Consider the following 25,018-nt stretch of genomic DNA (forward strand, 5'->3'; position numbering starts at 1 on the left):
AAGATATTGACTTAAGACACAACCTAATCCTGTAGACTGAGTCCTGACTCATTAACATAACTGCCACTAACTCATTAACATTGACTCATTAACTAAACTGCCACTTAACATGGATTTACAACACATGGGAAAATCACATCAGATGACAAAATGGTGGACAATCGCACAATACTGGGAATAATGGCTTAGCCAAATTGACAGGTATTTTGTGGGGTGACAATTCAATCCATGACAAAAGTGCAAGAGATTTATTGGAGAAAATGCTAATTAAGGAAAATGGAGAGGGAGCCAGAGGAGGCTAGGAGAACCATCAGATCACAGTCATGAAGAGATGCAGAGGTAAAAAAGGGAGGGAGGGAGGAAGGTTGATTTTAGATTGCAGTGCAGTGCTAGGATGTTTCAACAAAACCAATACCAAGTCTCAAGCCAGTCGCCCCTCAGAGAGGTCCCTCCCCTCCCGCCTAACAGGAGGGGGCTGCCTTAGTATCCCTGCCACATTCAGTCACTGGCTGGGAGACGGACATGAGAAGTGTGGCCTTGGCACAAACTGTGTGAGGGATTCATAGTACAGCAACTGAGGCTGTCAATCAATTTTGTTCCCCTCAGCAGGAGATCTGAGAGGCACATTTTCATGGTCACCACAACCACACATACATAATAAAGTTCTGAAACATGACTGTCACCTAGGCCATACATTCTGATGACGAGGGGATACAGAAGACAATCAACTCATGAAAAGGAGGGCCTAAGCATTCATGAGTAAGAATAGGATGGAGGTATTTCTCACTCCTTTGTTGACATTCTTGAATGGCATTTATGTAACAATCATGCTGATTTATCATTAATTATCTGTTCCACTCCAACTATATCCTGTAGTTCATCAAAGTCTGGAAGGCTGATGAGAGATTCTGCTTCCAGAAAAGGCTGTTTGAATTAAAACACTTAGATAGTTCCTTCTTGCTCTGGAAACTTTGGTTCCATATTTTGATTAAATGTGGAAAATAAGGCAGATCAACTCAGATAAAGATAAATTTTCAAATCCTTTTTTCCAGTCATGCTGAGCAAAATTACGAGCAGACAAATTTATAGTCAACACTAGGAGTAACTCCTTTCTGGAGCTGTTCTTTTCTGGTTTTCCACAGCCCCAAGTCTCTCTTTTGTCACTTCTTTTCAGAAAAAGCTTCTGATTGTCCCCACAAAAATTTTTTTTTTTTTTTAAGGTTTCTGTAACTGTGACATCTAAGACTTGGTATCTGTAAAGGACTGTCAAGCAAAAGCTGTTAAAAGGGGGTAGTGACTCACTTTAGTCATAGAAAGGGAGGCTCTAGCACAGGAAAAGGAGGGACGGTGTAATAAAGGAAGACCAGACCTTGAGTCAGTAAAACCAAGCGTGAATTTGGGCAAGTGATACCACCTCTGAATCTCTTTGGTTCACTTGTAAGTTGGGAACAATTCCACTAGACTTATCTCCCAAAGCTCTTCAGAGGTGAATGACAGCATGGACATGAAAACACTTTATAAAGATGCCAGTTTTCCACTTCCTAAATTCTGCTTTCAGAGAGGCATTGCCACTAGTTCCCAAAATGTAAAGGCATTTCTATATAGTTATGCCCAGTACTGATGCCTCGGCCATGGTCAAAGATAATTAATCATGAACTTTACTTACACAGACATTGCTAGCAGCTTCAAGTCCCCTGCTCCAGAACATTCACAGCTCCCTTTAGTGAGATACCTTTCCTAATTCAGGTATGCCAATACTTGACTCTTTTCGAAGGCTGACATTTTCATGGGTTGTTACTGGAACAAATACCTTGTTGAGGAAAACAAAAATAGAACTTTGCCACTTTTGTGCTGATGTCTGACCTAGTCCTTTTTTACTGTATGTGATATAATAAGAATGGAATTCGAAATGGTGTCCTGATTTGATAGCACGTAAAATTCGTCTCTGTCCCAAACCAACCTGTGTATTGATTTAATTGCCAGCTGAGGTCCAAACAGGTATAATTGAGGATTTAAGACCTTTGGGTTACTGAATTCAGAAAAAAGTCAGACCATTTGTGAACCTTTCTAAATTCTGACTATCTTTGTAATATATCACCTGTCTCCAGAGCTGTCACAGGCACAGAAAAGCTTCATGGTAATAAAGCTGCTGGGCTGTCTGTTTAGCTGACAGTTTGGAAAATTAATTCTAACTCTAGGGCAATGTGGAATTTGAAAAGATATGAGAAATCTGTCATGAAGCATTCTTTAAAAAAAAAAATGGAATAGTAGAGGGAAATGTCAGATTTAATTTTAACTTTGCAGATGAAGCTATTTTTGTCATTTTCCATCTCTCTCCTAGCCCATATTTTTATACTTACCAAAAATAAATCAATTATGTTAAATGAACTTGAGAAATGTAACTGATTCTAAAGGCACCAAAGCATTTGGGGGAGGCTAGGGGAAAGGAAAGGGGAAGGTGAAGGAGGCCAACTTCTATTTTCTGGCACTAAATTTGCAAGGCAGCAGGAGGAAACTATCATTTTTAATTAACTGTGGGAGGGTTATGAGCTGGAAGAAGGATGATGGAGGAAATAACTGAAGATAGTTCCACTGAGGGGTTCTGACAGCAAAATGGAGCTAGATCACTTGTCTTATCAAGGTTTCTGGAAATGTTTGGTTTCTTCTCTAAGGCTTTGAAATGTGCACGGCACTGTGACATTTGAGCAACATTTATTATGGGGATCTCAGTACAAAGAATAAAGCAAGAAGTAGAAAGTGAACCCAGAAACTCACTTGACTAGTTGTCTTCAGGCTATCCTTGGAGCCAGATGAATGAGAGTTGTACTCATTCTTTCCACATTTTGCTACAGATGGGAACATATCACTTAGTAGATATTGCCAACCAGTTTCTGTCAGAAAACCAAGGAAGAGTTAACAAAAAAGTGGCTGATCTTCTTATATTCAATTTCGCTATTTACTAGGCTACAAGAAGGTGTAGCACTTTGGAATGGAAGACCATCTAAGCCTTCAAGTTTGTGATCAAAGACCTGCTAATGTTTCTTCCTCCAGCCATAATAATTTCTCATGAATGGAAGAACACAAATCACTTGCCTACTCTTTACCTATTTTAATTCTCATACTAACACTGAGAGACAGACAGTAAAGGTATTAATGCTTTCCTCACAGCAATGACTCACAGAGGCAGAGGAGCTTGCCCAGGGTCACCCAGCCAGTAAGAAGTAGAGACAACTAGCATCCAGTCTTCCTGCTAGTTCTGTGCTCTCCACGACAAAATACCCTCTCTCCTATTTCCAAAGATCAGTCCCCTTCATTTCTCTTGCGAGGTGCGATCTCTATTTGATCCACCACAAAACTGAAATCCAGGTTTCCTTTCATTACTCCTGGTGAAGGAGGAGTTCCACATTTTGTTCTGCATGCCTGTACTGTTTGATTTTTTATAAGAATGTATCCATATACAGTCTTAGTTCTTTTAAAAAAAAAAAAAAGTCAAGGTAGAAAGATGGGGCTGGGGGAGAGTTATAAGATTTAAGAGTAGACTCTGGGTCTCCTGGGTTCATGTCACTCTATCTGCTTCAGTGGATCTGCAGCAAGCCTTCAAGTTTTTGAGACTTTTCAAGTGAAATTATCTCTGACCTGGAGGTGAAGTTGAATATTTCAGGAATGTTCGGGGCTGTATTACCAAGAGAATGTTCTATCTGCAACCAAGGCCTGAGTTTAAGTTGTCTTGCTGGCACTGTAATAAAGCTTTCGGTTCTGTTTAGAGCAGAAAGGCTTTATTGTACACTAAAATCTTGCAGCTAAGCATGTCCAAGGTATCCTGATACAGGTTTGTCTGTCCACTCATAAATTCCTAGTAAGAACACACATTTTGTAGTTTTCACTTTAATTTGAATCAGGAATAGAAATGTTGACCTTCAAAATACTACTGGATCTTTGCCCTTTTTTCATTCTACTTATTATACAATTGAATTTATAGCTATTTGTTTTCTGTACTTGGGGGGCATAAAAAGACTATCAATGTAAGACTGTCTTCTGAGAGTTAAACTTCAACATCACAGTGATTCAGAGTAGAGGACTAAAAATAAAAAAGAGAAAAGGACAGACTCCCAGGTTGACAACAGTTGACACCAATCTGAGCGGATTATTGGCCTATCTAAGATCTGCTTCCAGTCAAGGACAGGCAGAGAGAAAGAAGAGTTGGGCAAGAATGTCCTTGCTACCTATCCAAGCACAGCTCAAGGTACATAATGGCATCCTGTGTGAAACCAGATTTGGGGACTTACTTATCCAGTGCCCTTTTCAAGGCTCAGTGCCTCCACTAGTCCACTCCTGGTGGCAGCTATAACCTTGTTGTAAGCTCCCATTCAAATCCTATTAACTACCTCACCTCATTCTAATCTAATGCTTTCTAAAACACCTTCTGATTACAATTTGGTTTCCCATGTGGCACAAGAAGAAAATGCACCAGGGAATTCATAGTTCCAATCCCATTGACATTTGTGGTTTTGATTGTAAGATTACAAATTGGCATTCTGACTTTATATATCTGCCTTGTGCACTCGGTTAACAGGAATCTGCACAAGAGATTGATCCAGTCTTAGGGTGTTGAGCAAACAAGGTTTCTGAACTTACAGAACTGTGGTGAGTGCTGTGATACTCCACCAGGTTCCCTGTCAGAAATAAGGTCTTAGTTCCCCAGCTGCTGAAGATGGCCCTCAATTGTTAGCCCTCTTTGGGAATTGCCTCGGCTGAAAAAAATCTGTCTCACCCATGAACTCGCTTCCTTCCAGAGTTAGCCTATAACCACATTTATCGATGCCATGGTATAAAAGCCCAGCACTCTTGCTTCCACTCTGGTCATCACTGAAGGGCTATCCTGGCTCCAGGTCTCCCCATAGAGTCAGCTAAGGACCCTCCAATGGGACTGTATCACAGCTCAGTCCCTACCTATGCCCAATCCTGCTTCCTTCTCTTCCCTTCCACAGGTGTTGATTCAAGAGCTCTCCTTAATAAATATCCTACATGCTCATCTCCATCTCTGAGTCAGCTTCCCCAGGAACCAAAATTGACAAGGGCCAAGGTCCAGCCCTTTGGAATGTGGCTAATTCTCTAGGGCAGATCCACACAGTTGAATGCCTTTGCATAGTCATAAAACACAAGCAAACTTTTTCTGCAAAGAACCAAACAGTAAATATTTTAGGCTTTGTGGGCCTAAACTGTCCCAACTACTCAACTCTACTGCATAGACCCTATGTAAATGAATGGGCATGGCAGTCTTCCAATAAAACTTTACAAAAACAGGCAACGGTTAGATTTCACCGGCAGGTCTTAGCTTTGCTGACCCCTTCTCTAGGGCAAAGCCTCATGATCAAGAACCCTTCACTTTTCAGGTGACACACCCCCCGCATTCCTGTTGGTAAGAGAGATGTTCCTTCTTTGATGGTCTACACTGACCATGGTAACTTTTGGCACCTATATTTCAAGTAAGATCGCAGTAAATTTCTTCACAAAATTTTATTTTTATCATGAGAAAGATGAGACATCAACATCTCTCAAAGTAACAGTTACCTTATTATTTGTGGCTTACTTAATTTTAAATTCTATTTGAAAGCATACAAGAAACTATCTTACTTATGATAAAATAGCCTGTCAAGAAACATGAAGAGAAAAGGTACGACGGGCCTCTCCAGTCAACATCTGGTGGAATGGTTGGTATGAAGGCAGTAGCGTGCTGTTGTTGGTAGTGTTGTGTGCAGGTGAGTCAATTCTGATTCATAGTGGCCCTATATGACAGAGTAGAACTGCTCCATAGGATAACCAAAGCTGTAATCTTTGCGGGAGCAGATCACCAGGTCTTTTCTTCTGCAGAGAGACTGGTGGGTTAGAACCAATGACCTTTCAACAACTGAGCGCTTAACCATTGGGCCACCAGGGATTCCTAGAAGTAGCACTGTTGTTGCTGTTGGTGTGTCTCTGAGTCGGTTCTGACTTATAGCGACCCTATGTACAACAGAACAAAACAGTGCCCAGTCCTGTGCCATCCTGAAAATCGTTGCTATGTTTGAGCCCACCGTTGCAGCTGCTATGTCAATCCATCTTGAGGGTATTTCTCTTTTTCACTGACCCTCTACTTTACCAAGCATGATGTCCTTCTCTAGGGACTGGTCCCTCCTGATAACATGTCTGAAGTACACGAGACAAAGTCTCGCCATCCTCGCTTCTAAGAGGCATTCTGGTTGTACTTTGTTCAAGATAGATTTGTTTGTTCTTCTGACAGTCCATGGTATATTCAATATTCGTCCCCAAAATCATAATTCAAATCTTCATTATTCATTGTCCAGTTTTCACATGGATATGAGGCAGCTGAAAATACCATGGCTTGGGTCAGGTACAACTTAGTCCTCAAAGTGACATCTTTGCTTTCCAACACTTACAAGAGGTCTTTTGCAGCAGATTTGCCCAATGCAGTAAGTTGCTTGATTTCTTGACTGCTGCTTTTAGGGGCACTGATTGTGTAAAAATGAAATCCTTGACAACTTAAATCTTTTCTCCGTTTATCATGATGTCGCTTATTGGTCCAGTAGTGAGGATTTTTGTTTTATGTGGAGGTGTAATCCATACTGAAGGCTGTAGTCTTTGATCTTCATCAGTAAGTGCTTCAAGTCCTCTTCACTTTCAGCAAGGCAGGCTGTATCATCTGCATGTCACAGGTTGTTAGTGAGTTTTCCTCCAAACCTGATGCCTCGTTCTTCTTCATGTAGTTCAGCTTCTCAGAGTATGTGCTCAGCATACACACTGAATAAATATAGTAAAAGGATACAAACCTGATGCACAGCTTCCCCTTTTCTGTTCGAATGACTGACCCTCGATCTATGTACAAGGTTCTGCATAAGCATGATTGTTCTGGAATTTCCATTTTTCACAATGTTATCCATGATTTGTTACAATCCACACAGTTGAATGCCTTTGCACAGTCATAAAACACAGGTAAACATCTTTCTGGTATTCTCTAGTTTCAGCCAAGATCCATCTGACATCAGTAGTAACATCTCTTGTTCCACATCCTCTTTGAATCTGGCTTGAATTTCTGGCAGTTCCCTGTCAATGTACTGCTGCAACCATTTTTGAATTACCTTCACCAAATTTTACTTGTGTGTTATATTAATGATATTGTTTGATCATTTCTGCATTCTGTTGGATCACCTTTCTTTGGAATGGGCACAAATATGGATCTCTTTCAGTCAGATGGCCAAGTAGCAGTCTTCCAAATTTTTGGCATAGATGAGTGAGTGCTTCCAGCATTGCATCCGTTTGTAGAAACATCTCAATTGGTATTCCGTCAATTCCTAGAGTCTTGTTTTTCACCGATGCCTTCAAAGGAGCCTGGACTTCTTCCGTCAGTACCATTGGTTCTTGGCCATATGTTACTTCTGAAATGGTTGAATACTGACCAATTCTTTTTGGTACAGTTGCCCTGTGTATTCCTTCCATCTTCTTTTGATGCTTCCTGCATCATTCAACATTTTGCCCATAGAATCCTTCAATATTACAACTCAAGGCTTGAATTTTTTCTTTAGTTCATTCAGCTTGGAAAATGCAAAGCACATTCTTCCCTTTTGGTTTTCTAATTCCGGGTCTTGGCACATTTCGTTATAATACTTTACTTAGTCTTATTGAGCCACCTTTGAAATCTTGTTCTTTTACTTCACAATTTCTTCCTTTTGCTTTAGCTACTCTACTCTTCCAACATCCATTTTGGTCTTTTCTGTCTTTTCAATGACCTTTTGCTTTCTTCATCTATGATGTCCTTAATGTCATTCTGTAACTCTTCTGGTCTTTGGTCATTAGTGTTCAATGTTTGACTCCATCTATGTCATTAAGGTCGATTCTACTTTGAGGAGGCAGCTCTTTCTCAGTTGTATTTTGAGTGCCTCTCAACCTGAGGGGCTCATCCTCCAGCACTATATCAGACAATGTTCCGCTGCTATTTATAAGGTTTTCACTGCCAGTTTTTTTAGAAGTTGATCACCAGGTCCTTCTAGCCTGCCTTAGTCTGAAAACTCCACTGAAACTTGCTCTACGTGGGTGATCCTGCCGGTATTTGAAATACCAGTGACGTAGATTCTAGCACCACAGTAAACAGGACAGAGTAGGTAACTGAAAACAAGGCTGCCTCAGAAGAGGACCCAAAGAGGGACAAAACAAGGCTGGAGAAATAAGGAGACACTGCATTGTGCACAGCCTTGAGGGTCATTTTAAGAAGTTTGTATTTTAGCCTAAGTGCAATGGGAAATGACTATTTCAAGAAGGAAATTTACAGACTAATAAGTGTTTCAAGAGATATATTTTATCCTAGTGTATTATATTAGTTGGAAAGAGGCAAAAATGAAATCAGGGATACCAGTTTAGGAGGTCTGACATTGCTTGGCAGCAACAGAAGTGGAGAGAAGTACATAGATTCAATACCAACTACATAGATCTCTGTGACGATGGCCTGGAGTCATCACACCTGCAACCTAGACAGGTAGGCATCCCACGTTTGCCCCAGAATCTTGGTTGCCATAATTCCTCACCAGGATCCAGGACTTCCACTTCCACATTAAAGAGCACAATGTGGCTCTCTCCATCCTGTTATGATGGAAAGTTATCAGATTTACATGGGGCTATACGGTTGCTATGAGTTGGAATCAAGTGCAACAGGTTTTTTTTTTAGATGGTAATAGATGAAAACAGTGCATCTATACCTACAAAGAGTACTGCTAAATATCAGGAGTTCCTGGGTGGCACAAATGGTTAAGAACTGGACTAGTAGCCAAAGGGTTGGTGGTTCAAACCCACCCAGAGGCACCTCAAAAGTAAGGCCTGGCGATCTACTTCCAAAAGGTCACAGCCATAAAAACCCTACGGAGCAGTTGACTCATGGTGTCAACGTGAGTCGGTATTAACTCGGCAGAAACAAATATCAGAAAGTAAATGTTGCCCTTATTACTGTCTATGAACTTAAAGGCTGGTGGGGAATAATGAAAATCTCTACAGAGTGGGAGAATGTTATCATTCCCAAGAGGGAGAAAGAGGATTTAGGTTAAGAGTGAATAACCCATTGCCATGGGAGTTGATTTCCACTCACAGAGACCCTAAAGGACAGAGCAGAACTGCCCCATAGGGTTTCCAAGGCTGTAACCTTTACAGAAGCAGGCTGCCACATCTTTCTTTTGCAGAGTGGCTGTTGGGTTCAGAGCCCTGACTTTTCAGTTAGCAGCCACACTTAACCACTGTGCAAAGAGTGAATGCGGTATATGAAAGTGATGCTGATGCCCCCAGGAGGAGGGGGGCTTTTAGATTCCTTAAGCCACTCTCATCCACTCCAGTAACCCATTAGTCGTTATTAAAAAAAAAAAAAGTCGCTATAGAACATGGTAATTATGAGCTGTCTGCTTTGACATCAGGCTGACTGAATTTGCATTTTTTGTGTAACTTCAAACTTTGAAAAGGACATAGTGTTAGCGTCAAGCTAACAGGGTTGCAGCGAAGATTAAGAGATTCATGTAAAGCACTTAGAACGATGCTTAGCCCACAATGATAGTGCTTTTTTAAAATTCTTGCCCAATCCTAATTTTGCTTAAAACTCAGGCTTTCTTAAGGGTATATGCAAATTAGCGGTCTCCCTAGAAGTTTTATTTTACACCATTCACCATCACCCATTGTCATCAAGTGGATTCCAACTCATAGTGACCCTGTAAGACAGAGGAGAACTGCCTCACAGAGTTTCCAAGGAGCCACTAGTGGATTCGAACTGCTGATCTTTTGGTTAGCAGCTGAGCTCTTAACCACTGCACCACCTTATACATTTTATTCTATATTCCTCAAAACCACCTATAAACATTGAACAAAACAGGATTTATTCCTAACTTTTCCAAAACATTTCATATTTAAGAATCCAAGAAATACATAAAGAGACATCTTTAAAATGTCTGAATAATCTATATTACGTTATAATCTTGTACTTCTTTTCATGAATTAGGCTCGGCTACCCGACAACTTCATCAAAGTTGAAAAATTGTCTCACTGATTCTAAGAGCAGCCTCAAGATCAGTGTCAGATAAGAGGAATCTGGCCCAAATGACTTACAGAACTGCTAAAAAATTTGTTTAAACCATTAAAATCTGTGATAATTACAGTAGCTATACAAAAATAATATGCCATGTAGTCAGAATTACACATGAACAGAATTTGTAAAGTTGGGAAAGGGGAAAAATTTCAAGGATTTTTAGATCTGGGGGCGTACTTTAACCCTAAAAGGTATCCCTACCAGTTTTGCGATGCTTGTAGATTGAATAAGTATCCCTCAGTAACTTCATCCAAGACAAATGTATGGAATCCACACCAATATTAAAAATGAAAGCAAAACCTGCTACAGGCATATGATAATTCATGTACTTATAGTAAAAAAAAAAAAAAAAAAAAACCCAGTGCCGTCAAGTCAATTCCGACTCATAGTGACCCTATAGGACAGAGTAGAACTGCCCCATAGAGCTTCCAAAGAGTGCCTGGTGGATTTGAACTGCCTACTCTTCGGTTAGCAGCCATAGCACTTAACCACTATGCCACCAGCATTTCTACTTATAGTAAAAGTAATGAAAATTAAATTGGTCACCCAAAGCATCAGGGTAAATTCCATGTGGAGTAAAACAGTACAATAATTTTATTTTCTTTCATATTATATAAAATTGTTGAAAAACAAAAATGTACTGAGTCAGTCAAAATGATAAGAAAGGGATGCTATCATTTAGGAGGGAAGTCATCAAGGTTAAATGAAGTCATTAAGTTCTAAAGAAATGGTACGGCTCACTCTGATCTCTAGAAACAGGACAAAAAAAAAAGGAAACCACAAAAGCAAGGTGAAAGAAGACAACAGTCCAAAACTACACATGCGCTATCACCACTTACTCTGGCAAAGGATTCCCCATTTTAGGGCATGAGAAAATCCACATACAGCAAAAATCAGATGGCGAGTCCTGAGATCTAGCTGGCTCCACTTTGAGCAAAGGTTTAGGAAGGATTCTGTGAGAGGCTCAAACACCAAAAGGGTGAAGTCCTAAGGAAAAGAATTAGGTGTTAACAGTGATTTGAGAATGCAGGCTTCAAGAGGGTTTCTAGATGCCGGAGACCCTTGTTTCTCCATCTGTCTTAGTCAAGTCAGTGTAAATGGAGGAAAAAAAAAAAAAAAAAGACAACTGTATATCCAAGTTTTCTTACCCATTCTACTTGATGGCATCATTGCCTAGGAAGAAACTTCAGAACTGGAAGGAGCTCATTCTCAAAGTGCCCACGTAAACAGACAACAATTATAGCAGCAGGCCACTTGTAGTGCTTTTCTTGCCCTTGACTATACTCACCAAAGTAAGAGCCAGACCTGAAACTTCTAAGACTTCACCCAGCATTGTCTATTGTCTTCCAAACTGGCATGTTAACAGGGATGCCATGAAAAGAGAAACTATTCTTTATTAATTAAATTAAACCCAGTTATCTCAATCATGGCTACACAGTGGAATCCCTTATAGCACTTGACAAGTACCCCTACAGTCTGTAAAGGTCTTTAATTACAGCCAGGGTTGAGAACCACAAGCTAAATTTCTCAGAACCTTTAATATCCTAATGTGTGTGGATGAGATTTTCCACAAAGGGGTGCCTAACATACAGTGCCTTCCTTAGTTTACATGACTGTTTTCTCCCCCTCAGAGAAGACACAGCTTAGAAAATGCTGTTCCCAGGAGTGAAAACTAATATGCTGAAAACAAGTGGAAATAGGAAAGAATAATGGAAGCTCAATATCGTGCAATGAAAAGTACTTAAGACACGGACTTCGCTGAAACAAAAACTTTGCTTTTAATTTGATAGATACACATTTGACAAAATATTTTAGAATAAAATTATCCATGAACAGGCACAAGTAACAGAACTGTAAAAAACATAAAAGTAATGTTTTTCAAACAGAAACATCTATTTATAAAATTGTCTACTGTGAATCTGGAAGACTTTCAGTTCCTACTCATTCCTCCAATCTTAAGCCCCAAAAGGTGACATGCAAGACCCAGCAGTAGGAAGTACAAGCTCTAACACATTTGGCAATTAAGGACCATTTATTGGCGTGAGCTGGCAAGGAAGTAAAGAGCCAGATCTTAGGATAAAATACAGAATGGAAGACTCCAATGGAAAGTCTATTTTACAACTGAGGGCAAGAAAAACTCAGTATCAGATTAACCTTTCTCTTAGCTTCCTGCAGTCACTCTCTTTTTCTAAGTACTCTCCTCCAAAAGAAGGCTGCAAACTATTTATAAAACTTATTCAATTTTCCCCCTTTTAGCAGAAAATCAGCAACCCTGAGACTCCAATTTTCCATGACATAAAAGCTAATAAACATCTAGAACTGTTCAAGACTTATAAATAATTTTATATGATCAAATAGAAACTTTGATCGAAATAACTTTTAGGATCCGAAAACACATTCAACAAAAGGGAACAAAATTTCTCTGAAATTTACTTTTCAAGCCTAATTTGTAAACATCCAAATAACTTCTACTGACCAAAGTTAGTTTCACAAGAAGATACACCAGATGTTTTAAACTGAGTACAACTTGCTCATGATTGTTAAAATGGAATGCCTGCCTCTTCATATTATTATTCAAACATACTTAAAAGAAATGAGAACTTTCCATCCATCTGGAATATATAAGAATTTGATTTGCAAGACAGCCACATAAACAAATGATAAAAAAAATAGCCAAACGCTTATTCTCTGTAACACTACCAAGACAACGGAACACAATACGACTGTACACATCAACATCTAACTGACCCGAGCAGGCTACTTAATTAGCTGTATTTTCAAAGAATGGTTTTAACAAACACCTTTGTAGAGCATATATGCACACTGTGTTCAAAAGTTAAATTTGCTGCTCCTCCAGGGGTGGTTCGACAGCCTCCATTAGCTTTTTATTTGCCTCTTCATTGTGCCGGCTTTGACAATGAGTTAAATGTTTCTTAAAGCCTCTTGGGAAATTTGACTCAAAATTACAACGCGGACATTTAAGTAAACTTTGCCCATGGGCGGCAACATGATTCTTAAGGAGAGATTCCAAAAGAAAAGCCTTTCCACAAATTGTGCATTTGTAAGGGCTGTGAACATTATGCTTATTAACCAAATGATGCAAAACAGCACCTTTTTTCATAGCACGACAGCAACAAATTTTACAATAATACTTTCCTTTTCCACGCTTCATGTACTTTGCTATCTCCTCTTCAGAGATAAAAGCTTCTTTTTCTTCAGTAAACTGAAGCACATTTTTGGACTGCTCTGGACTAGTTATATCCATTTTGTTCTCTTTACTAAAATCAAGAGATTCCACATCAACCTGCTCCTGATCACTGCTTGATTCCTGGCCCTTAATATCTATCGCATCCAAATCTGTCTTGAGATACTCACTACTACTAAGCTCGGCATCTGAGTTCTCTTGGTTGTCTTTCTTGAGCTTCTTTGAGCAAGGAAATAAGGCATCTTCTAAAAGTCTCTTGGGTGTAGCTAGAAGTTCTTCGTGAACCAAAATATCACATTTTTGATCATCTATGGCATCTACCTGCAGTTCATCACCAAGTTCAAGTGCCTTCTGAGATTCTGAGAATATAGCAGATTTAGGAAGCTCGGGGAAAAGGGCATGTTTCCTGGGCTCGGGGAAAAGAGCACGCTTCCTTGGTTCAGGGGAAGCAGCCGGGGCTGTTTTGGCAGGCTCAGAAAAAAGGGCAGGTTTCCTAGTCTCGGCATCCATAGAAAGGACAGGTTTCCAGATCTCGGAGGCTGCTTTAGGGGATTCAGATGGCCCTGAAGGACCTGCTTTCCGGGTTTCAGGGAAGACAGGAGGTTTTTGAGGCTCAATAAAAAAGGAAGACTTCCAGAGATCAGGAGAACTACCACGGGAGCTTTTCTGGGAGTCAGGGAAATCAAGAGAGGCAGGAGAAGTTTTCCGTTGATCAGGAGAAATCTTCCAAAGCTCGGGTGACCCTGAGGGTTTTCTGAGCTCTGGAGATCCTGCCGGGCTACGGATCTCTGGAGATAGTGGTGGGCCTGGTTTGCGAATCTCAGGAGACAAGGGAGGTCCTGTTTTACGGAGCTCAGAAGACACTGGGGGAACTGCCTTCCAATGTTCAGGTGACAAGGTGGGAGTTGTCTTTCGGAGTTCTGGTGGGCCAGACTTCCATGATTCAGGGGATGCAGGAGGAGATTTCCAGGAACTAGGAGACACCGATGAAGATTTCCAGGATGAAGGGGACACAGATGGAGTTGGTTTCCAAGGTCCAGGTGATACAGAAGGAATTGGTTTCCAAGGTCCAGGCGACACAGATGGAGCAGGCTTAGCTGGTTTCCAAGGTCCTGATGGTGCTGACGGACTAGATTTCCAAGGTCTAGGAGACCCGGGTGGCCCTGCCTTCCAAGAACCAGGTGACACAGCTGGGGCTGGTCTCCTAGGTTCCGAGGAGACAGCAGGAAATGACTTCCAAGATTCAGGAGACTCAGATGGGGATGGCTTCCTGGGCTCAGGGGAGACAGTCTGGGCTGATTTCCGAGATTCTGGAGATGCAGTAGGGGATGGACCCCAAGGTTCAGGGGAAGCAGCTAGAACTGGTGACTCTGGAGATGAAGCTGAAGGTGACCCCAGTGTTTCTGGGAAATGAGAATGTTTCTGGGACTTGGTATTAATAAGAGCAGTCTTTACTGCTTCAGTAGACACAGGGGCAAGTTTCTGTGGTTCTGGAGAAGGAACGGGGACAGGTTTCTGAGATTCAGAAACAACAGGAACTGGGTTTGGAAGTTCAGGTGAAGAAACAGAAGCGGGTTTTGGAGGCTCAGAAGAAGTAAGGGAAGGTGTCTGTGGCTCAGAAGAAACAACAGGGTCAGGTTTCTGAGGCTCCAGGGGAGTAACAGGAGTAGGCTTTGGGGATTCTGGGCCAAGTTTCTGAGTTTCTACAGAAAGGACGAGTACAGGTTTCAGTTCTGCTGAATTAGAGGGTATTTTCTGTTGCTCAGGAAGAGGAGGGCTTTTTCCAAGATCTATTTCTTTGTTCAGCTGATGTTTTGGTTTATCATTCCATTTCTCAGGGGCTGCGTGTTTGGACGTGATATGATAATACACATTGGAGTACATCTTGCTGGTGAAGAAGCACTTATGGCAGTGAAACAGCTTTGCACTTTTCTGGTAAAAAATCATTTTACCTAAGCCACCAGCATCCATTTCATCACAAAATTCGGGATGGATGGTACCCATATGGATTTGTACATTTTCATAATCTGAGCCCCTGAAATTGCAGTGGTCACACTCCAAACGTGCTGATGGCTTACGAAGCTCCTGGAATACTTCCATTTTTCCTTCTGTTATAATACACACGTTATATTCTTTAAAACTTTCAATATGGCTGCAACAAAGTAGAAATAAATTATTTTCATGGAACATAACTTTGAATAAAAGGCTGCTCTAATCCATTCTATGACTGTGTGATTTTAAGTCTAGAATGGCATCTGCATTTATTAGATAATACGACTCTATGAAGATTTTGGGGATGAGATAGGAAAAACAGAACTCATTTTTAACTGGGTCTACACACTCTGCCAGGAGTTTTACATACATTATCTCATTTAACCCTTCTAACACTATGACATATTGCTTTCATTTACAGATGAAGAAACTGAAGTTGAGAGAAGTGACCGATGCTGCAAGAATACAAATGACAGAGCTGAGGTTCACACCCAAGCCTGATTCCAGGATTATCTACGGTATGTGCCTGATTTTGACTCTCAGAAACCTGAATTGACAAGCATACAAACCTTAGGACAAATCACAATTACATCTAGGTTACTTAAGGCTGAGCACTAGTATAATATGCTTTATACTTTCAGATAAAGCAGTTTTTAAACTTTTCGGAAAGCAATTACTAAACTATCTATGAAAAGATGGTTATTTTGTTTTTTTTTTTTTTTACTTGTTGGCTTATTTAATGTCAACATATAATGTTTTATCTATTCTAATACAAAACACTGTATTCATTTACTTAATAAATGAATTATTTGTATATCCCATGCCATTCTAGGTACTTGGGTTTTCAGCAGCTGTCCTGCAAGATGGAGCAGACATTTTTAGGGAGATAGTGTGGAAAGCAATGTAGATAAGGTGGTCAGGAAAGATTTCTTTTTTTAAATTTTTAAGCCAGTCTTTTTTAGGTGGTAAAGTTAACCTAAAACTCACTGCCATTTAGTCGATTTCACAACCCTACGGGACAAAGGAGAACCGCCCCGTAGGGTTTCCAAGGAGCAGCTGATAAGAGTCAACCATCACTCTTCTGGTTAGCAGCCGAGCTCTTAACCACTATGACACCAGGGCTCAAAAACTAATCTAAGCTCATAGTGAAAAACAAACTTACTTACACAGTACCAACATACTCACACGTATCACCCCCTAAAGACAGCCACTGTACTTATGTATCATTGTAGAATTTTATTGGGCATGTACAAATCCACACATACATTTTACAGAAATTAAACATATTGTTCTGAAACTTACTTTCATTTAAGAATTTATCTAGGACAGTTTCACATATATAGTAAGGACTCAATTCCCTTATTGTCGCTATGAGTCGAAATCGACTCGATGGCAGTGGGTGGGTTCAATTCCCTTGTACATGTCTTTGAATGTGAGGATATTTCTGAAGGGAAAATTCTATTAAGAGATCATCTCGTTCAAAGACTATGTGCATTTAAAATTGATGTTTTATCAAATTCTCAAAAACCTGTAGTACTATTACATACTGATCAATGTGCAAATATGGGGGACAATTACCCACTCCTTCATAAACACTATTATTAAACTTCTTAACCCTCATTATTTGTTAGGCTAAAACTGGAATCTCACTATTGTCTTAATTTACTTTTCTTTAACGTGTAAGAGTAAACTTTTTTTTCCATTTATTAGCCATTTGTATTTCTTTTTCTATGAAGTACAGGATCATTTCCTTTGTCCTCTTAATAATTCATAAGCTGCCTTTGTATGAACAATAGGTCAGGCATGTTATTGAGAATATTTTTTCCTCTTTATCATGGTTTTTTTTTTTAACTTCATTTGCAGTATTTTTTACCATACATAATTGGTTTACATAAAGATTTAAAACTTTAAAATGTTTTCTTTTTTTACTGTGGGCTTTAAACTATATGTAAAAAGCCTTTCCACGTCAACATTATTTTTTTTAACTTAATTTATTAGCACCAAAGACAATCCCTATCACCAACCTGTAAGTACCAAATTTGATAAAATTTATTGTAGAAACAAGGTTGAAGGATTTTTTAGGATGTAAACACGTTATCCATAGTATGACCGGATTATCATGTCACTTTTACATTTTCTCCTTCAGCTCTTATCAATGTCTCGAGGTAGCTACAATTTAGTGTACTGCAATCATAATATACAATGCTGAGATTCGGTTTTTTCCATGTATCATCGTATTGTAACCATTTTTCTCTTGCACTTGCTAACCTTTATAGTTATCATGGATGGATGACCAACGTCACTTTTTTAAAGTTACTATTTTTTCTTATGATTTTGATAATTTCATTCACTTTTTACATTTGTATCTTTAATCCATCTGGTACAAGTGAGGTAGGAATCCAGCCTATTTTTCCATCCCAAACAGCTAATTCAGTTTCTCAACAACATTATCTTTTTTCTCACCGATTGGTAATGTTTCATAAATTTCGTGTGGCTGATCCTATTCTGGACTTCGTTCTATTGTTTATTTCTCTATCAGTTTCATCTGGTATGGCTCTTCTCCTCATGGTATCCAACAACAGCTAAAACAGATTGTGGCTGATATACAGTAAATTTTATTCGCCAAGTGGGTTACAAAATCTTTTCACAATAAATTATGCCACATTGTTTACCAAAAGCACCAACCACTACAGAGCATCAGATATGCTGTGCACTAATGGTAACAACAGTGTAAACACATACTCGTTCCATTGTACTGTTCCTCAAAGAACAGGATAGATTAGAAGCACTTCTAATCACAGGGTCTCCCTTCATTAATTAAAAAAAAAAAATAACATTTCTAATTTTGATACTATCTGCTTTTAATTAACTATTGTTTTACATCATCTGTATGAGTGGCTTATCACTTGCCCTTTTTTTTTAGTCTAAGGTAGAAAAGGCAATAGATAGTTGGGAAAACTAATGTTTTTCTTCAGAAAGGATTAGCTCCTTCTGAATTACCTTTCAATTACACTGCCTTTTGGAAAATTGCTTGTCAGACTTTCTTGTTCTCTATAATTTGTGGTGGTGGTGGAAAGGAGGGCTACAACAAAAGAAACATAATCACTTAATACTGAATACAAAAATCTCTAAAACCAGAAGACTTCAGCGGAAACGAAAGACGTGTCTCAACAACCCCATCAGCCCCTAAGTGGCAATGATGAGCAGCCGGGGGACAATCAGATTAAAGACGCACTGGTTAACAGCTCGGATGCTAACCAAAAGGTCAGCAGTTCAAACCCACCAGCCACCGCATGGGAAAATATGTGGCAGTCTGCTTCTGAGAAGACTGACAGTCTTGGCAACTCTGTCCTATAGGGTCTCTATGAGTCGGAATCGAACCGACAGCAACGGGTTGGGGTTTTTTTGGTACAGCACAGAGGTAAAGAGTTCAGGCTTTCCAGGTGTGCATCCCAGCTCTACAACTTAGTATGTGGTTTTGGCAAGTTAAGCCTTTCCATGCTTAAGTTTCCTCGTCTGTAAAATGGGTATAATATCACTTCTGTTATAGACACAAATACTTTGTAACATATTTAGAACAATATCTGATACATAATAAGTATTCGATGTTAGTCATTATTATTATATTAGAAACTATAAAGTAGACTCTAAAAAAATATACCTTCAGCTTCTGATAATTAAATAATCCCAAACCACCTTGGTAAAGTTGTGGCTGACCAACACCTAGGCTACTCCACAGAAGCTCATCCAAAAAAGACACTCTTTCATCCAAGTTCTGTTTGTGACAGGCAGAAAGATATTATTTTCATGATTTCTTAAGCTCACTTAAGCAAACTATTAACTAGAGAAACTTCCTATCATCTCAGAAATTCGGTATAAAATATTTTTGTTTTCTTATTTCAATTTAAGGGTTACTGAGCTGCAACCATCCTCTTCCTGCATAATGTATGTTCCCATTAATGAAATATTTTTTTCATATATACTAACTCAGCAACTTTTACTAATACTACCTCATAAGACATAGGTCATCAAAGAACTTAGTTAAGTGTATAATACGGAGATTTTATAAACCGTAAGGATAAAGCCTTTTCTATTCCCATAGGAATGACTGAACACATTGACAAACCCACATCTCATAAACGGGCACTGTAAGAGCTGAGAACCAATTTCCTCTAGAGGTCCCCCCTTCTCTTTCCCAACTGCTAGCCAACTCTTGTGGTCCCTTTCTGTATGCAAAGCGTTACCTACTTTTTCTCTGTATTTGTAGTTTTCATTAACTATATTTCTCCCTTTGGAAATATTATACTAATGCTACATCACACAGCTATACTAGTCCCCGTTTCTAATGAATTAACACTTGGGCTAATTCCTGCTTCTCCAATGCCTAATACCTCCAGCCAGCTCATCTTCTCTGCCTGGACAGCATCCACCTGTCCTTAATTGCGCCCTATTTCCTTCCTGCCTGTCAAATCTGTCCATTCTCCAACTCCCCCACCTTTCATTTATAGCCACTTAATAAGGTACACCATTCATTCCCATCCTTTTCAGATTTATTAAATCCCAACTATTCCTCAAGACTTCTATATCATTCTCTAACTCTTCCAACTGCCCCCCCTTTTTCTTCCTTCTTACCACCAACTCTTTTAGCCAATCTCAAAAGTTTCTAATACCCATGCCTGCTAGTATTACCACTCCTCATTACTGCACTCTAATAACCTTTACAAAAATTCTTAAAAGAATACTACAGAATTTGCTTCTCAAACCCCATATTCTATCATAACTCATTGCCAATGAGTCGACTCCGACTCACGGAGACCTCATGCATTACTGAGTATAACTGCTTCATAGGGTTTTCCTGGCTGGCATCTTTATGAAAGAAGATCGCTATGCCTTTCTTCTGAGGCATCCCTGGGTGCGTTCAAACTGCCACCTTTAGGCTAGTAGAAGATCACAAACCATCTGCACTGTTCAAGGACCCAAAATTGTATCACAGATATGTATATACAGTTATATACATACTTTCATATATTAACTACTGTGGTATGATATGTATACTTTTATATAGAAAGTTTTGGTGTATATGTTTTTATATGAAGTTTTTCCTCCAAAGAACTCCAAGCACTTTTCAAAGAATTTCTCATTATAATATTCTCCTAAACATTAAAAAATGAGAAATATTAAAAGCAAACGAAAAAATACATGCAAACTAATACTGGTTGAATACCACTTTATAAATCCACAGCAAGAGCTTCTAGAGTGAAGAAGAAACAAAGACAAACATTTTTTTTCCTAGTAGACTTACCAGCTGTCTTATCAGAGGCCTTAAAAGCGGTCTTCAAAGGACAGGCAACTTACATGGCTTTTTGACTAAACCACAGAAAATGCCATAGTACATGACGAAGAAAGATGAGAAGCTGAGCCTGGGGGGAAAAAAAAGGGGGGTAATTAAAATGACATCTCTTTAATAACTTGTACCCCCGTAACGGAATTCTACTTATCCCTCTCTCTCACCTCCTTTACCAGTAAGAGCAATCAAATCAAACAAGTCTGATCAATAATGAAACGAAACCAAAGATGGGAAGATTTGTGGGAAGCTGCAATACATGTAATTCCCTGACTGGTCATCTGCTGACCTAAAGGCTGGTGGAAACCCTATGGGGCAGTTCTGTTCTGTCCTATAGGGCCGCTGTAAGTCAGAATGGACTTGATGACAACAGGTTTAGTTTGGTTATGGAAGGAATGCCCATGTGTATAACCAAACCATTCTCAAACTCACCCATTCAACTTTAGCTTATGTAGCCTCAGAGGGTACTGATACAAATTTTTACTTCCCTGACATGCACTCAGAAAACTCTGCTGCTGTGACCACAGACTACAGGACCACCTGACGTTTTGTCAATTATCAATACTACACAGTGACAAGCTAACAGGCAGTAGAGAAAGGGACAATAATACACAGTTTACAAGACCATATAGGGCAAAAAAGGAAGAGGATTCTGGGCAAGACAGGATGGTAGTACTTTGACACCTAGAAACTATGGACAGATCCATTTCAGTGACTCCTCTGGCCTTTTCTCTTCCAGGATGAATTTCAAAGAGAAAGCTTCACAGTCTGTGTTAGTTTGTTGACTTGAATGGACTGGGATAAACTTCCCCTGAATACAGCGGGCAAACAAGCTAGATAACAGCACACAATGTGCGTCTGATAAACTCTAGTACATCATCTATCTATCCCTCTCTTCCCTATACCTTGCCACTATTTTAATTCTGGTACCTGATCACCCTGCCTCTAGACTCCCTTCCAATCCGTTCATCATACTGCCACCAAAGTCATCTTCCAAACACAGAAATCTAGTGTTGCTTGCCTGCTCACAGTTCCTCAGAGGCTCATCAACAGCTACAGTATAAAATTTAAACATGGCAGACAAGCACTCCATAAGCTGACCTCCTGCCTTATTATCAGTTTTCAGCCTTGCATCTTCCCTAATGTAATTCCCTGACTGTTCAAGCTTCCATACTTCTGCATAAGCTATTTCTTCTCCTTTACGTTCCCCATCGTGCCACTCAACCACTAGACAAATCTGTACTCATCCTTCAGGCAGTATTTCTCCTCAAGTATTTCTCAGTTTCCCACTGCCTCTCAGTCATCCTTGGATCCCCCTTCTGTATACACACCTCCATTACAGCAACTATCCTATGGCACTATAACCTGATCCACGTTAGGTGGTGAGCTCTTGGGAGGGCAGGGACTACCTATTTATTCACCTCTGTAACCGCTGCACATCCCTGGCACACAGTAGGTGTTCAGGAAATATCTGTTCACTCTAAGACTGGGAACCCAATCAGAGATTGACGGGATTTTAAAACTGGAAGCGGCTTAAGCTACCATCTAGCCTTGGAATCATGGGGCTTTAGGGCAGGAGAAAGCCTCAGGGATGATCTACTGAAATGCAAGTCTAAACATTAAATAACTTACCCAAAAAAACCCCAATGCTGTCGAGTTGATTCCAACTCATAGCAGCCCTACAGCACAGAGTAGGATTTCCAAGGAGCAGCTGGTAGATTCAAACTGCTGACGTTTTGGTTAGCAGCTGTAGCATTTAACCACTGTGCCACCAGGGCTCCAGACTTACCCAAAGAAAGGTAAATAACCAGCATCTGATGAAGGACTAGAATAAAGTTTTGCCATCTACCCCCATTCTGTCTAGTTATATCACGATCAAACTAATACTGTGGAATTTGGCAAGATCTTAAAAAGCCAGTAGATGGACCAAAACCAACAAGGTGAAAAGTATCAAGCATTTAAAGTCCAAATATCAACTGCAGAAATACAGGACCACAGAGAATAGCACCCCATATTCTGCACTGGACAGGGTATCCCACTGGATCATTGCGTCCAGCTCTGGGTAGGAAGAACACTTTAAGAGAGCCTCTAACAAACTGGGGAATACTCAAAGAAAGCAACCAGGATGCCAGGTAGTCTTATGTCATTTATGAGAACTAGACATATTTACCTTCAAAGGGGTAAGAATTATTGAGAATACGTAAGCTGTCCTAGAAACAGCAAGTGGAAGCCAGCAGAAAAAGTGATTTCAGCTCAAACATAAAAGAGTTTTACAAATTACTCCATCATGGACTAGAAGAAGTTGCCTTATCAGGTAGAAGCTCCCCTTAACTGGAAGTCGATGATCACTATAGGACTGAAAGGATCCTCAGAGGACCTGAGTCCAACCTCTTCATTTTACAATTGAGAAAATCGAAGCTGAGGGAAAGAAGCAACTGGTCAAAGATCACACAATTAGGTCAGAGGAAGCAACAGGAGATCCTGGTTTCCTTACTGGTTCTATATTAACACACCACACTATCTTTTCACAGCAGCTGATCACCCACAGGGATGCTGTTCAGTGAGTTCAGGCATAGGTTAGGTATCTACAGTTCCTCCCAGTTTAAAGATTCTAGCAATTTTTCCCCCTAAATCTCAGAGCTCTTAACACTTGACAGAAACTATTAAAAAAAAAAAAAAAACTCTACATTGTTCAGACTGATTAAAAAAAAATTTTTTTTAATTTCTCCATTCTACTTTTCTCCTCTACAGAACAATTTGTCTCTAAAAAACACAAATTTGAAATCAGTGGCGCTTTGTCATTTCGTCATCCAGTATTTTTCAACGCAGTACTATGCCATGTGGTATCACACCTATTTCTCTTTTCTCATCCAATTTCCTTCTTGAAATCTATCATCATTAATCATCTTCTAAAATGCATTTTAACATACATCTTTTTAAAATGAAATTTCAATATATGGAGTATATCTCGAGCTAATTGGGTACTATGAATCTCTATACACACTACAGATAGTGTTATTATTGTCTTTTATTATCAGTATCTTTATAAATCCTATCTTTGAACATCTGCAAGTGGAGTGAATATCTGAGAATATCAGCAAATTACATGCTCTGATACTGCATATAGCACACATTACTAACAACAACAAAAGCCCGTTGCTGTAGAGTGGATTCCGACTCTTAGCGACCCTACAGGACAGAGTAGAACTGCCCCACAGGGTTTTCAAGGAGTGCCTGGTGGATCTGAACTGCCAACCTTGTGGTCAGCAGCCGTAGCACTTAACCACTACGCCACCGGGGTTTCCATTACTAACAATAAGATGTGCAAAAAGCAAAACAGGCGGTCCTAAGTGCGGTTGTGGTAACCCGAAGACGTCGGAAGTGGGGACTACCTGCAGTATTGTTCTTCATCCCTAGCCGATTTTTAAACAATAACAGAAGCTGAGACAGACTAGAGGCAGAGAAGATGGCACCGAGGGCTAAAACAGAAAGAATGCCTTGCGTCCTGTGCCAGGCCCCAACTTCCCAACGGGTTTTAAGAAAATGTTTCCAGTCTCCGATGCAACTGACACCCCCAGCATTCCAGAAGTGCTCTGCAAAACGCCCGGCTTTCCAGAAGCTCGACCTTGCCAGAACCCAAGGCCAGGTCCCTGCACTCCTCGGTGACGTCCCTAAGCAGTGCCTGCTCGGACCGAAGACAGGCCGGTCCCCGGGCCCCAAAGCTGGGTCGGCATCACCGGCTTCTCCCAGACGGGCCCCTGGCTGGGCTCCGGACGGGCGGGGGCACGACCGCGCGAGCTGACCCTCCCCCGGCCCCTCTCCTCAGGAAAAGCCGACAGCCTCCCCTGGCAGACTCGGCCCGGGGCGGCGGCGGCGGCCGGGACCCTCGGGCCTAGCGCGGGCCCGCCGGAACGACGCCTCCAGCCGCGCGTCCCCGCCCCCAGGGCCGCCCCTCCCCCGCCTCCCGCCTCTCCTCAGCGGTCCCGCTCACGTTTCTCACCGGTCGGGCCCGCGAGCGGCGACCACGTAGGGCGAAGGGAGACAAGGGGGGATGGACGGCGGGGAGGGCCGGCTTCTCCGGGCCGGGGTCTCGCGGCAGCCCAGGCTCCTCCGCGGGGCCCCTGCGGCGCGCGGCTGCTTTCCCGAATGGCGACGCGAGACGCAGAGAGCCGGGCTTCGGGCGCACGAGCGTGCGCGCGGCCGCGGGTGTAGGGGCGGAGCCGGGGGCGGGGCGGGGCTGGCGGGTGAGCGGGGAAGCGAGTTTACCGCCGCCCCGCGCGGGCCAATCAGCTGGCGGATCGCGTGGCGCCCCAATGCCGAGAGAGAGCCGGCGTGTGCAGCATCTGCCGCCGCGCAACCGGAAGTG

At 40.9% G+C, this 25,018-nt stretch overlaps 1 protein-coding gene across 2 annotated transcripts; it reads right to left on the reverse strand.

Annotated features, from left to right (window-relative positions):
• Positions 1-1,191: 1,191 nt before the first annotated feature.
• CHAMP1 (chromosome alignment maintaining phosphoprotein 1) lies at positions 1,192-24,781 on the reverse strand. Of its 2 annotated transcripts, XR_002786665.2 has the most exons (5): positions 24,653-24,781; positions 20,611-20,728; positions 10,951-15,468; positions 2,776-2,891; positions 1,192-1,810 (listed from the first exon to the last, which is right to left on the reverse strand). XR_002786665.2 is itself a non-coding variant. In XM_023552654.2 (3 exons), the coding sequence occupies exon 3, from the start codon at positions 15,414-15,416 to the stop codon at positions 12,948-12,950; it is 2,469 nt and encodes an 822-aa protein (XP_023408422.1). In that variant the 5' UTR covers positions 15,417-15,468; positions 20,611-20,728; positions 24,045-24,442; the 3' UTR covers positions 11,866-12,947. The 2 variants fall into 2 exon arrangements, 1 of the variants encoding a protein (XP_023408422.1); XM_023552654.2 differs by lacking the exons at positions 1,192-1,810; positions 2,776-2,891; positions 24,653-24,781 and adding an exon at positions 24,045-24,442 and having other exon boundaries at positions 11,866-15,468.
• Between the last annotated feature and the right edge of the window lie 237 nt (positions 24,782-25,018).

This window comes from Loxodonta africana, chromosome 15, assembly GCF_030014295.1.
Source record: "Loxodonta africana isolate mLoxAfr1 chromosome 15, mLoxAfr1.hap2, whole genome shotgun sequence".
NCBI lineage: Eukaryota > Metazoa > Chordata > Mammalia > Proboscidea > Elephantidae > Loxodonta > Loxodonta africana.